The 13,327-nt window shown below is 41.3% G+C and overlaps 1 protein-coding gene across 1 annotated transcript in view; it reads left to right on the forward strand.

Moving 5' to 3' along the window:
* GPR37 (G protein-coupled receptor 37 (endothelin receptor type B-like)) overlaps positions 1-12,827 on the forward strand; it is a gene marked incomplete at its 5' end in the record, with an annotated part of 13,437 nt that extends 610 nt beyond the window's left edge. Inside the window, one exon of the mRNA XM_009883689.1 lies at positions 10,991-12,827. Coding sequence (XP_009881991.1) covers positions 10,991-11,809 — 819 coding nt within the window. The remainder of the gene's footprint in view (positions 1-10,990) is intronic.
* Positions 12,828-13,327: the final 500 nt, after the last annotated feature.

Below are 13,327 nucleotides of genomic sequence, written 5' to 3' on the forward strand. Positions count from 1 at the left end.
GGTCCGGCGGCATCGGGGACTCTGCAGCCTCAGGCTGAGCGCGTCCAGCTCTGCCTTCCGCTCTCGCCGGCTCTGCCAAACTTTCCTAAAGGCTAAAAGGCGAAGAATCCTCTCAGAAATCCGTTTCAAGTTTTTTGGAGGGTTTACGTTTTTTTGTCTTCCCCAAGGTGGAGTGATTCAGGAAAGTGGAAGGAGAGGGGTGACTGGGGATAGGGTGTAAGGAGGTGATTGTAAAAAGGACCATCAGTGTGATTTATGCCCTCTTAATTTATACTACAGTGTTCGAATCTCACACTTATTTATTTGGCTTATCTTTATTTAATAAAGAAAAAAAAAATAATTACCCCAACTCCATTTAAATCGCAGCTTCTTGGCAGTTGTTGAGAGGCTGTGTGAAAGGAGCTGTGAGCCAGCTGGCCGGAGCCCGGCCGGCAGCGTTCAGGTTGTCCGCTTTATTTATTCACTGGAACTGAACACTGAGGCTTGTCGGTAGGGTGGTAGCCTGTAATTCTGGCTGGCTCTGCCGTATTCCCAAAATCTTATGTTCAACATTATTCTCTGACTAAAAGCTGAGGAAATAACTGTTGATTCTCTTGTCCTAAGAATCCCCCCCTAAGATATTAGGGGGAACAAAAAAACCCCCACCAAAACCTCCCCAAGAAACAACCACCCCCCCACCAAACCCAACTTGTTATTAACCGACAGAATATCAGTTTCAACAGCACGTTAGTGTACAGTAATATGTAATTAACTGACAGCTGATAAGTGTTTAGAAAGATGTGTGAGGTGTGTAGCTGTTAAATTGCCATTACTTCTTTCGTATGTGATATACTTTACCACTGGTGGCATTGGACAAAGGGTGGAGCTGTGCGACGCTTAGCTGAATTCAAGGCCAGTACTATACCACTATGTTTGAAAAACTCAGAGTATGCTTCATCGATTTGCATTTAAGAAGGCATGAAGGAGTAAATATGTATTTATTGAAAAACTGATAGTACTAGGAGCTTTTAAAAATTCTGAATGGGGTTCTGGGGCTAGTGCGTTAACCAATAAAATAAGTAGTGCTGTGTCACTTAAAGTGTAACCATTTCAATTAAAGTAGCTACTGTAGTTTAAGTGTTTTCAGGACTTTCCTATACTGACATTTCAAGCTTCCTAACTTTTTTTTTTTTGGTGCATCCACATACAAAATAGAAATGATTCTTTGTAATGCCAATTCTAATTAAAGATCAGTAGTTGAAATGATTTTGCATGGCCACGCTGTTCTTCAAAATTAGTTGCTTATGCTGTACAGCTTTGGGCACTAAAGAGTTTGTCAAACTGAAAGTAGCTTATCTGAAATGTAGTTGCCAAAAGTCAAAACTGTGGTCCTGAAAAACATTCGGCTGCTGCTATCCCCCCTTTATACTTTAATGACACCTTATTTTTTCACTTTGAAGTTCTGCAGATGTCTAGAGTTGAAGTCTTATTCAAGAACTGGCACCAATCCAGTCACGAGGGACCAGTAGCATGGTGCCTGTCTTAGGCTTAATTATTACTGGGGTCTAAAAGTGAAACATTCTCCTCGTCCCTGAGGAAACTTAATTAATTCGTATCTAAGGTACAGATCTAAAAAGATATAGCCTCGGGGTTCTGTGTTGCTCCCAGAATTGTATATTTTTCATTCAGTATTCATTAAATATAATACTCATGTACGGAAAGTATATTCATCACCCCAGGAGCGGTAAGTAAAAGAATGGATCTCCCCCTCCTTTGTAAACCGTAGCCATGAGTGGTGGATATTGAACACCACTAGTGGATTGCGCTTCTCCATAGCTTCTCTCAAGCTTGGTGAGGAGGACGCTCTCCTGGAAATCAGGATTTAACCTCGCTGAGACCTAGGAGGGAGCAAAGTTTTGCCACTTTCCAAGTGTCGTTCAAACCTCACAGATGTTATACAGAAGTGCTGACGCCACCAGGGCCAACGCAGATGTGGAGCATGTCATGAAATCTGCCCAGTCAGCATCTGCTGCTCCATGCTCTGTCAAGGACTGTTCACAGCAGTGAACATCTGGCAGCTGAGTAACACTGTCTTCCTTGTTGTAACCCACCTGGGCAGGCTCATCCCCTTCTCACGCCATGGGAGAAGGATGAAGTCTTCTTAGCATCTTGAGAGGAAAACTGTAGGCAGCTATCTTCAGGAGAGGTTTCCAGACCTTCATGGAATACAAATAGAAGCATCTTCCTGAAGACGGACAAATTTTAAGCTGTTGTCTGTGTTTTCTTGTAAGTTTGCCTAGCGTTTTATTCTTTTAAGTGTCTCTTCATTCCATGCTCAGCATCTCTTTTTTTGCATGCCAGTTCTCCTCATACACTGTTTAGGGAGCCACATGTCTCACCCAGAGTTGTAGATCCCAAAATACCTCACTTTTAAGCATCAAAGACCCTTATTGGACTGAGCCCTCTGTCATACCAGCTTGTACTTTCAGAACTAGGGAACAGGGGATGTCTCATTATCCAGAGCAAGTGATGTGGTGATTACAGCATTTTAACATAACTCGAGCATGCTTTGTATTGTGTTTGAAGGTTTCAAGTGATCCCAGTGAAGAACCTTGAGTTTTCTTAGCTTAGCCTCTTGTGGCCAATTGTTTTTTATTTGTGCTGTTTAATGGATATTGCGCAGAATTTCAACAAAGCATCTGTTGCCAGTGATAACACATATGCACACAGTCTGCGGAAAATGTTTTATGGTATCTTCAAGCACATTTGTATAGGTAAATGGTGAGCTTCGAGCAGTGGAAGGTCTCCACAGTATTTAATATAAAGGGCAGTTTTCCCATACCTAATAAAGATCTGCTGTGACCGAGTACATTAAGCAGTCATTTCAGCCATATATTGTATCACAGTCTGGTCACTTCGAAGTACCTTCTAAAACTGTGTCATGGCTATGCTTGCATAAGCAATGCAGTGCACATGACTGAGGGAGAAACTGAGTAAATTAATTCTTCTGTGCTTCTCACGAGGTCTTTAGGTGATGACATGATAACTGCTAGAGAACAAAGCTGGAAAGACAGATGGCTAGTAGAAGTGGATGAAATTATCGCCAACAAGAACTTCACTTGACGCTGATGATGGCACTGTCCTGGAGGAGCAGTTTTGAATGCACCGAGAGGGAATTAAGATGGGAATTAGAACAACTGGGGCAGCTACTCTGCCCGTAAGGGTGTGAGGAGATGTTCTTCCCCTTTGCAGTTTTAATCGTCTACTCAGCAGTTCTTAAAATTTTACCACTTTTCTGCAGACGGTTGAGAAGTGTAGCTTTAGGTGTGCATGTCTAAGTGTTCACCTGCACAACATGTTTATGTTGTCTTCCATAGACTTGTCTCAGTATTGCTCAGAATCAGGAGATATTGGGTAAATGACAATACAAAGACAGTGGGTTCAACTAATTCCTGTTGCTCAAGCCCTGCCAATGTGGAACCCTTTTCTTTTTGTTTAAGCACACCCAGTCTTTTCAGCAAGAGGACTAGGGTGAAAAAAAAAAAAGGAAAAAAAAAAAGGCGAGTACAGAACAATATATTTCCAGTTCCCCTACTTATAGATTTATGCTGGGCCTTAATAGAGAGAAATGTGGATGTAGACGAAGTCAGTAGTTTTACTGTGCTTCTAAATATTTCACAGATGTTAAATATAACAGTCCTGTGAAGTAGCATTTTTATTTTTTTTGTTTTAATGCTGGAAGCCAATAGTGAAGAGGTTAAGTAAGTTGTTTCAGGCCCAGAGCAGCTTGCTCAGGATGACAAATGGATTGTGTCAACTAGGACAAGAAACTATCTTTCGGGGTCTAAGAGGAATCTTGCTTGAGTTGTGTGTGTTCTGCTCTCGGAGGTTACGCTGGAATCTTGATGAGTTTGAGGGGGGTCGTTGGAAGTGGGCATCACTTTCCATGCCGGCAGATTGAGACAAGCTACTTATAGTGGAGTGAGGATTTAAAACCAGGGAAGGGTCCGGAACAAGGGTTTGCAGAGGCTGATTTACCATCTTGTGCAGCCTGGCACAGAGCAAGAAGTCGCCGAGGCCAGTGATGGGACTCAGCCCCACGCCCAGTGCTAATAAACGTGAGCCCCTCTGCCTTTCTCACACCCCCCACAAAGAAGAGAAAGACAAAGTTTGTGGTGTCCTCATCTGGACCAGATGACGCATATGAGACTGGTGTGTGTCTGGAGCAGTCTGACAGTGAAAACCTCTGAAATCCGATGCCCAATTTCTGCGTGTGCTTTTGGCAATCCATTTGTGGCATCACTCCTGCTTCTGGTGGGTAACTTCCAGCTCAGGAAAGCTATCACAATCAGTATTCTTAGTGGAAAGCATAAGGATTGATTTGGCCTGGAATACAAATTACTCTTTTTCCCTGGAGCTGACCCTCCAGGGCAATTTGAGGTGAGGTTTTTTCCCCTTTCTGTCTTTGACTTGGTAGATGCGAGTGAGAGGCACAAAGAAAGCAGCCGTTCTCTGCCTGTTCCAAAGCTGTCAGAAAAGATCCTTATTTTCAGTTTCACTTCAGAGAAGCAAATACATTTTTTATGGGAGTTTATAAAAGCTGTGTGTTATCTGTCTTCTCCGCATCTTTTGTTGTGTGGTGTCTCCTTTCTGTCTCTTCTTTGACTCCAGTCAGAGCTATGCTCCTGAACCTCCAGTAAGTCCTCTGGGTTGTAGACAGAGATCCTCAGAGAGGTTTGTCGTTTCAAAGCGTCACACTGAGAGTTTTCTGGGGCGATGGCTACATGTGTCTTTTACTGAGCAGAATATCTTCAGCACTTATCGCACAATAAATAATTATTTAAACCAGAAATGTTAATATATCTCTACCCTTTAGGTATTAACGGCATGATGATACTAGCCACCACGTTGGCTGTCCTGTCAGTCGTTCCCTCCTCTGCAAGGCCTGTCCTTAGCGGCTTATAAGTTGTCCATAAAAATTTGCTTTTGGCTTAAACTTTGCATGTGGCATTTCAGCATGGAAACGAATTTGTGTCAGACTAGGTTTAAAATTGGGTCAGTAATATTTAAGTTGCATACGTGTGGAGAGAAAAAGGCAGCATCTGCTATCCCAGCACCATTGCCTCTGCTCTGAGCACTGGGATGTCATTTTTCCATATGACAGGATTTTTCCTGCAAAGGAGGAAGAGGCAGATTTTTAGCAGCAGTTCCATGTTGTTAATATTAAGAATTAGTGCAGGAGTCCCTTGTATAGCATGATGAGAATTTGACCCTCAGTGCAGAATGATGTTCATTTATTTATTTCAAGAAAAAAAAACAGTAAATTCAATTTACTTATGTGGTAGCGTGGTAGACTGCAAACAGGAAAATGAACAAAAATTAAATCCTTTTGTGTTTTGCAATTTTTCCATCCCTCTGGATAAGCATGCGGTGTACTAATGAGTATTTCCAGTGCCCTGATGGTCTGGTTGGCTTTCACTTCCAACAGAATTCAAGAGCAGCTCTTGGAAGTAGATTCTGATTCTGAACACTATTACTCTTAGGATATACAGAAGGATAAGAAACACATAAAGCACATGTGCTCTATGTCTCCCTGATTGGAATATTGATAGTACTGCAAAGGAAACAACTGTATTGTACCCGTTGTTGGGACACACGTGTGGGACGTCTCCATGATAGTAGTTTCCAGAATTACCATCCTGTCTTTTAGATAATTAAGGTGATGTAGATTTTCATCCAGGATGCTTAAGCTAATTGCTAATGTCAGAGGGGTACCCTGGCCCCAGTACCCCTTAGCTACTTCTGCTGCACCACAGTAGTGTTTCAACTGAGTGACCCTTACCTACTTTAAGGCATAAAGCCGTTAATGTTTAATAGCACTTCATGTAAGAAATACAGATATATTATATTTATGTATATTATATTTTTGTTCTTTTATAGTAATTACTGTCATTCTTGGGTTTTGGGGTTTTTGTTTTTTTTTTTAATCGATAGAACGGAAACCAGAATCTAGATAAACTTAAACAATTACATATTTTTTTTTCAATGGGATGACCTTTTATTATGTGGTAGTCCAGTCTTATTACTGGACTCTGTACTGTAAGTGCAGAGTAGCACAAAACAAGTATTGCATGCTAACTCTGTTTATTTATCTTAGGCAAAACTGACAAGTCTGCAAAAGCCACCATGATATGTTGCATTAACATGCTCTAAAGCTATGAAGTTTGATGTGGCTATAAAACAGCCATAATAAGATGATAGACTGTAACGGCTTGGGGGAAAAAAAACCTAGTCATTTATATGATATAACAGGAATGGATATAAAGAGTCTACAGAGTGTCACTGAGGGCTCAGAGATGGCTTGGCTAGTAGTCATCAACCTTTTCTGTAGCTTAGATTTCCTGTTACAATGGGTAAATGTTTTGAATACCCGTCCTGCCTTGTATCAAAGGAAGGAAGAGTGCCATGTAGTTTAAGAAACTCTGTGTTATCAACATAAAATATATTCTGTCTTAGAAAATCCAGCTTCGGCTGATAGAAGCAGCCACTTCGTATAACTCCTTTATTTTATCTCGTTCCATATAAACTCAGTCTATGTTGTGTCCCCTCACTTCTCCATCAGAAGGCGTGCTCAATGCCTGAGATGATTAATGGTCCCTCTTACTTCCAGCCTCGAGTTGCTTATGGCTGGTTGATTCCCATTCTGTTATAGTCACTGTCCTTTGGCTTAAGTAACTTTTGTATCTCAAGATAGATGTATTTGTAGATAGCAGCAATATCACTTCTTGGTCTTCATCTTACTGGACTGAGTGACCCAACCTCCCTTTTATATCCACTCACAGATTTTGGTCTTCATTGACTGTTTTACCCAAGTCACCTTTTCTGATCTCATTTCTGGTTTTGTTTTCATTGCCGTTATCTAGTCAAGCAGATATTACTGAGAGAGAATTCGGAGTCTTATTTCCACTGCCATTGCTCACCGTACTACATCTGCACCGCTTCCCTGGTCAGCCAGAGGCTCTGCTCCTAGAGGCCAGGGCCAAGAGCTGTGGGACCTCAGCCAGAAGAAGAAGTAGGACAGGCCAGGGAAGGCCTGGGAACATTTTGGTACTTGTTAAAGTTTGTGAAAGGGGAACAGCTATGTTGGAGGGACAGAGAGGAGAACTGATGCAATTAAGCTGAGCGTTTCATGAGTTTACTGTTCTCTCTGGCCTCTGTTCCCCAAATGAGTTTTGACACAGCTGACGAACAGCTGGTGAGCTAATGACCAAAGGTTTATGCAGTGTCTCAAAGGAGCATCACAGTGCCCGCTAACATCCCTGTCAATGCTTTTAAAGGAGCAACAGTATTAAGGGACTCTGTTGTAACAGTAACGTCTTCTTTAGCGTGTGTGTTCTGTAGCTGGTAATCCCTTCAACAGCAGTTCTTTGCCCAAGTAGTGTGGGCACGTCCTCAAAGCAGGGGTTACTTTGCATTCTGAAAGCAGACCGGTGCTCATTTATTTAGAAACTTGGGCACTTTTCTGATACCATCTAGTAGAAGAAAGGTGTCAACTGGTGTCATCCTGAATGTCTAGAGGCTGAAGGAGACTCTTCATAGGGAGCATATGGAAATAAATCAGACAACTAAGTAATGGTCAAAAACTACTGAGCCTGACTTGCCCTTGCCTTGCTTCATTTCCTGCCAGGTTGTTGGAATTAAGACTGCAACAGCATATCAGCATAGCAGAAACTCAGCTGTTACAACAAGAAGGGCACCATTAAACTCCATGCTGCTTCACACCAGTTCAGGATTTGTTAATTTGTCCTTTACCTACTCCCCATCAAATTAATTATCTTTGTTCTGTGGTTATTCCAGGGCGATGTAGCAGATTAAAAAGGAAACTTCTTTGGCTTCTTCCACATTTTCAGCTTAACCCTGATTACTAGTATGACTGGTATGAAGAAACACCCCTGAACTGCAGTTGTGTGAACACGCAGAATGCGTGTCCCAGTTCTCGCCCAAGTAGGTTGTGAGCAGCACCCACTGATGTTGCTGGCTAGTACTCATAGCCTGCAATGTGGGGTAAGTCATCAGACCCTTACATTGCTAAGCTGCCTTTAGGCAAGTCAGCTGGAGTGAATCCCTGTTCATCTGCTTAGGAGTACGTGTGTGGTTTTTGTGGGCTTTTCCATGGCGTTACTAACTCCGTTACCCTACAGAAAGTAGGAAACCGTTGCCTGTTCTGGGAAACACGAGCTTTGTTTAGTTCATTTCAGTGAATCCACAGGAGAGTTTTCAAAGCCGACTTCCACTGTTCTTAGTTGTTTCCTCTTGCTCTATTTCACTGTCTTAAACCTCCAAGTTGTTGGTCAATTAATGTGACAGGAACCCCGTAGGTTATGTTTGTTCATGGTAGACATGTCTTCTTTCATTAGTCCAGCCTTAACAGCTGCAGAGTTTTAATGTCTTAGCCACTGTGCAACAGCCTGTTTGCAATGAAATGCTAAAGCCATAAAAGCGTGTGCGTTGGGGGCAGGGGGGGAGGTTCACGTAAGAGCTGAGAGGGAAAATGTTAATGTGCAAATGTACAAAACCTCAGATTTTTCTTCTGTTCTGCTGATTTTTATTTTGCTCCTTATTCATTCCCCAGTCTCGGTTATTTCCCTATCTCTCCTGTAATTGTAGGGAGCGGAGTCCTGACCCTTTTGTTATTCAGGTTGGATGCTCTGGCTAAAGGTTTTGCTGTCACTCTAAGGAATTTGAAGACTGCACGCACATTTAAGTGTTTTGGAAACAAAGTCGCTAGTCTGGAATTTAAAAATCTGGCTCTCAGCAGTGACACATAAAAATTATCTTTCATTAGCTAAGTTCATCACTGTTCATTAAGATTTCCCTGTAATGTAATTTTTCTTTAATTGTTTTTATTTTTTGCTGTATTTACCAAGCTTTCTTTGAATCTTGTCAGACAGTTTAACTTCCTAAATCAATAGATTTGCCTATTAAAAATGTTTACGGTACTGCTTTGTCATCATTAAATATTCCTACAAGTTAATTAGTAAGAGACTGCATCTTACTCATCTTTCAGGAAGCTGCTTCAAAGAATTCCCCAACTAAGCCAGTGCCTGACAGTTCTAATCCCAAGTGCCTAATATTTTTCAGTGATATTGAATTTTAGCAATCTGATAAGGCCATTAAATATTGAAGGCCAAAATTAAGGATACATTTATATAATTGTGCATAATTGTACTATCTGTCTTTGCAGAACTTTTTACAAGAGATGCATAAACAGGCATATTTCAAAATTATGATGGAAAACAAAAAGTGTTTTTGAAAATGTACAGATGTGAAATTTAGATATATCATTGCACATCAAATTTGGGTAAGCAAAAACTACGGTGAACTGCCTACTGCTACCCAGTTAATTGCCCAGACATAAAGTTTATTCATCATAAAAGTAAGCATTCTTTAAATTTATTAGCAATATTATTTAACAGTTTCTTTTCTTTTGCATCAACACATTTTCAGCATAGCAGAAGCACGCAAACCCAAGAAAATAAATGAATTAGAATGCAACAGGGCACCTAATCTTTCTCCAATTGAAGTTAATGGGAGTTCTGCTTTGAATTTGAACTGAAGTTGAATTTATTGGAAATAGGATTAGGCCAAAATGTATATAGTCTTCTTGCAAATTTGTTTTTAGGAAATTTAATTATAAACAGGATAAAATGCTAGGAAATGTTGTGTGACAGTGCAAGACTTCTATTCATGCATAGAATGATGGTTATTAAAGCTGGAGAACATATGCATTGCTCTGTACTTGCTCCTTACAGTATATAATTGAGAGCTCTGTTCAATCCATCTTTAAATCATTTAAACAACAAAACTTCTACCATTTCTCCCGGCCTTCAGTATGTGATCTTCCAGGATGTTTCCTATGAAATTAAGCCTAGATTTTCCTGTGGTTTTTTTCTAAATTAAATGTTGAAGATAGGTAGATTATTAAAGCCTAACTATTATAGTCAAGACAGTTTTTGCACAGGCTCTGAAAGTCTGAAGATTTCGGATAGTCTCTTTGAACTCAGTACAGGGTGACTTGTTGTGCCTACATCCCATCAAAACTTCACTTAAGAGCCCAAGTCCATGAAACCAGTTGTCGGACCCTACTCCATTCAGTAGATGCCTAATCTGCAGGGGTCCTAAATTGTGTAGATGTGGAAGGTTTTGATGTTACGATCCCCTGCATGCTTGATGAACATGTGATGTGGGTGTCAGTTGATACCTTTGCTGAAGGAAGATTCTCCCACCTTTAGACTTAAATTCCAACCCCTGTGATGAAATGGATCTTTCTGAAAAACACCCCTTGTGGGGGGGTGGGGGGAGGGGGCAGGCACTAGTTTTGCAGTTGGTTTTGGTCAGTTCCCCAATTTTTTTCCACCCAGTGTTGCACAGATGCTTGTGTGGGCCTCCAGGAGAGGATGACACCAAGCTAAAATAAATACTTGTAGGCAGAAAAACAGAACGACATACTTTATTGGGATGCATTCTGGATGGTAGTTCAGCAAACACTGGAAGCTAAGTTCTGCCTGTGATGCATCTTTTGATGGTGCTCTGCACCATGGTGCTTAATTGTCTCCTACACTGATACCCCTAAACTAGATTTTTCTTTGCCTTTGTCAGTCAAGAGGCTGGACTTGACTGGTGTTTCGGAGTACAAATTGATCTCTCTCTAACTATGAAAGAGTATAAACCTCTTCCAGGAAACAGCTCAATGGTAAAAGCCTTCACCCAATGTACAAGAAATTAATTCGCTCTTTGGCCTGAGCGAGCTCAGGCCTTTGTCTTCTGTCTCTAAAATTGCCATGAACAGGGGACCAGAGGGCTTTTGAAGGAGATGGAGTTTTCCCACTCTTCACTAAATAATGGACTGTACCCTTGTAGCTGTCCTTTTTTCCTTTTTTTTTTTTTTGTTGTTTTTTTTTTTTTTCAGACAGCACCCGTATTAACTTGCATTCCCTTTTCTCCTTCCCAGGTGGCCTCTCTCGGAGTCACCACATTCACACTCTGCGCCCTCTGCATCGACCGATTTCGCGCCGCCACCAACGTGCAGATGTATTATGAGATGATTGAAAACTGCACCTCAACGACGGCCAAGCTGGCCGTCATCTGGGTGGGCGCGCTGCTGCTGGCCCTGCCGGAGGTTGTGCTGCGCCAGCTGGCCAAGGAGGACCCCGAATACAGCGGCAGCCCACCGGGGGAGCGCTGCGTGGTGAAGATATCCACCGCGCTCCCTGACACCATCTACGTGTTAGCTCTCACTTACGATGGGGCGAGACTCTGGTGGTACTTTGGCTGCTATTTTTGTTTGCCTACCCTGTTCACTATCACCTGCTCCCTGGTAACCGCGAGGAAGATCAGGAGGGCGGAAAAGGCTTGCACAAGAGGGAACAAGCGACAGATTCAGCTGGAAAGTCAGATGAACTGCACAGTGGTGGCTTTGACCATTTTATACGGGTTTTGCATCATTCCTGAAAATATTTGCAACATTGTGACTGCCTATATGTCCACAGGGGTCTCTCGGCAGACTATGGACCTCCTCCATCTCATTAGTCAGTTCCTTTTGTTCTTTAAGTCCTGTGTTACCCCAGTTCTCCTTTTCTGTCTCTGTAAACCTTTCAGCCGGGCCTTTATGGAGTGTTGCTGTTGCTGCTGTGATGAATGCATCCAGAAGTCTTCAACAGTGACAAGTGATGACAATGACAATGAGTACACCACAGAACTGGAGCTCTCCCCTTTCAGTACCATCCGTCGTGAAATGTCCACTTTTGCCTCTGTGGGGACTCACTGTTAATTGACTTTAGGACTTTATTTCCTATATCTTTTCTTCTTTTTTCTTTTTTTTTTTTTTTTTACTTCATGCTTTTCTTCTTGAAGCAAAATGCAAGAAAAGAATTATTATTGAAAACTACTCTGGAAACCAATCTTGCATATTAACAGTCGTGTTTTGGAAAATAATTTGTCTGGTTATTCAAATGAAAGAAAGAGAGAAAAGGAGAGCCAGCACTCAGTTTTAAATCATGGTATTTTGCATGGTGCTAGGATTTTATTGGTTGGGGAGGAGAATACATATCAATCCACTTTTATTTAATTCTATAGTATTTTCTTTTTGTAATCACTGTAAAATGATTCTGTAGACGTGGGTTTTGCAAGATGTTTCATGTCAAAGATGTGGTGGAAAGTATTTGAAGGTAGTTTTAATCCAATTACTATACGCTATTGTGAGAGGACTTGGACTTCAGAAAATTTATAAAGTAGCATTTAAATAAATGAGGTTATATTATTTAACTTCATTGTCAACCTGCATTTAACAAGGACACCTATAAGTAGTATTAAATTCTTTTAATGGGTGAAAAAAAATCTTTTCTCTGCATAAAATAATTTAAACGGCCATATTTAATTTACCATTTGTGTACTTACCCTTGGAGGCTATAATTACAGTGTTTAAGGAAGATGGTTATAATGGTATTAGATTTACATGAGTGGGTTTTTTAATGTATATTATGAAGGTTCAATGTGCCTCATTGAAAATTTCCTTCTTAACCTGCAGGTGTATAAAACCTGAGTTATTTTGTACTTCTTAAGAAGAAAGATTTGCTTTCTCACTAAGTTTTGTCTTGTGTGGTTTCAAAATCAAGTTTCTTTCCAATTTGTTGTTGGTTTTACGTTGAGATTGTGTCCTCAGTCTCTGTATATATAGCTCCTGCTGGCTTCAGTGAGAGTCCCATTGCAGAGAAAGGCATTCTTTTGCCAGAGGTTTGCTGACAATAAATGTGAGGGACTGAAACATGTGGAGAGTGAATTCCTTCTTTTTTAAAAGGTATAAACACACTTGGACGCTTGGGGCTTGACCCAGAGCCCATTGCAGTCAATGGAAAGATTTCCATCAATTTCAGAGGGCTTTGGATCAGACTGGCATCTCCTATTTATTCTGGGATATGTAGCATGAATATTAATCATGGGGGCTCTGTACACCGATTATAAATCACGCTGCTCTCACAAAGACTGCTATTCACTAGCAGCTCTCAGCTCCAAAGCTGTTTTTAAGCACCACGGTGTGTTTTGCTGATAGCTTCTTGCTGTCCGCAGAGTTATTAAACTGAGGGTATGTCAACACTGCCAGCAACAGTGCGATATAGTAAAATCTAAAGTTGTTATAAACAAGCCAGGTTGGGGACTGGAAAGTGCCTATCGGTACCAGCCGAGCTTATTTGTCCCGTTTCTTGGCTGAAGTAGGCAGACTGTTCTTGGCAGGCAAGCTGGCTCATATTTACACTGGGCAGCAGGCTGAAGTGTAGACACATGCTAAGGA

Source organism: Charadrius vociferus, unplaced genomic scaffold, assembly GCF_000708025.1.
Source record: "Charadrius vociferus isolate BGI_N301 unplaced genomic scaffold, ASM70802v2 scaffold43, whole genome shotgun sequence".
Taxonomy (NCBI): Eukaryota; Metazoa; Chordata; class Aves; order Charadriiformes; family Charadriidae; genus Charadrius; species Charadrius vociferus.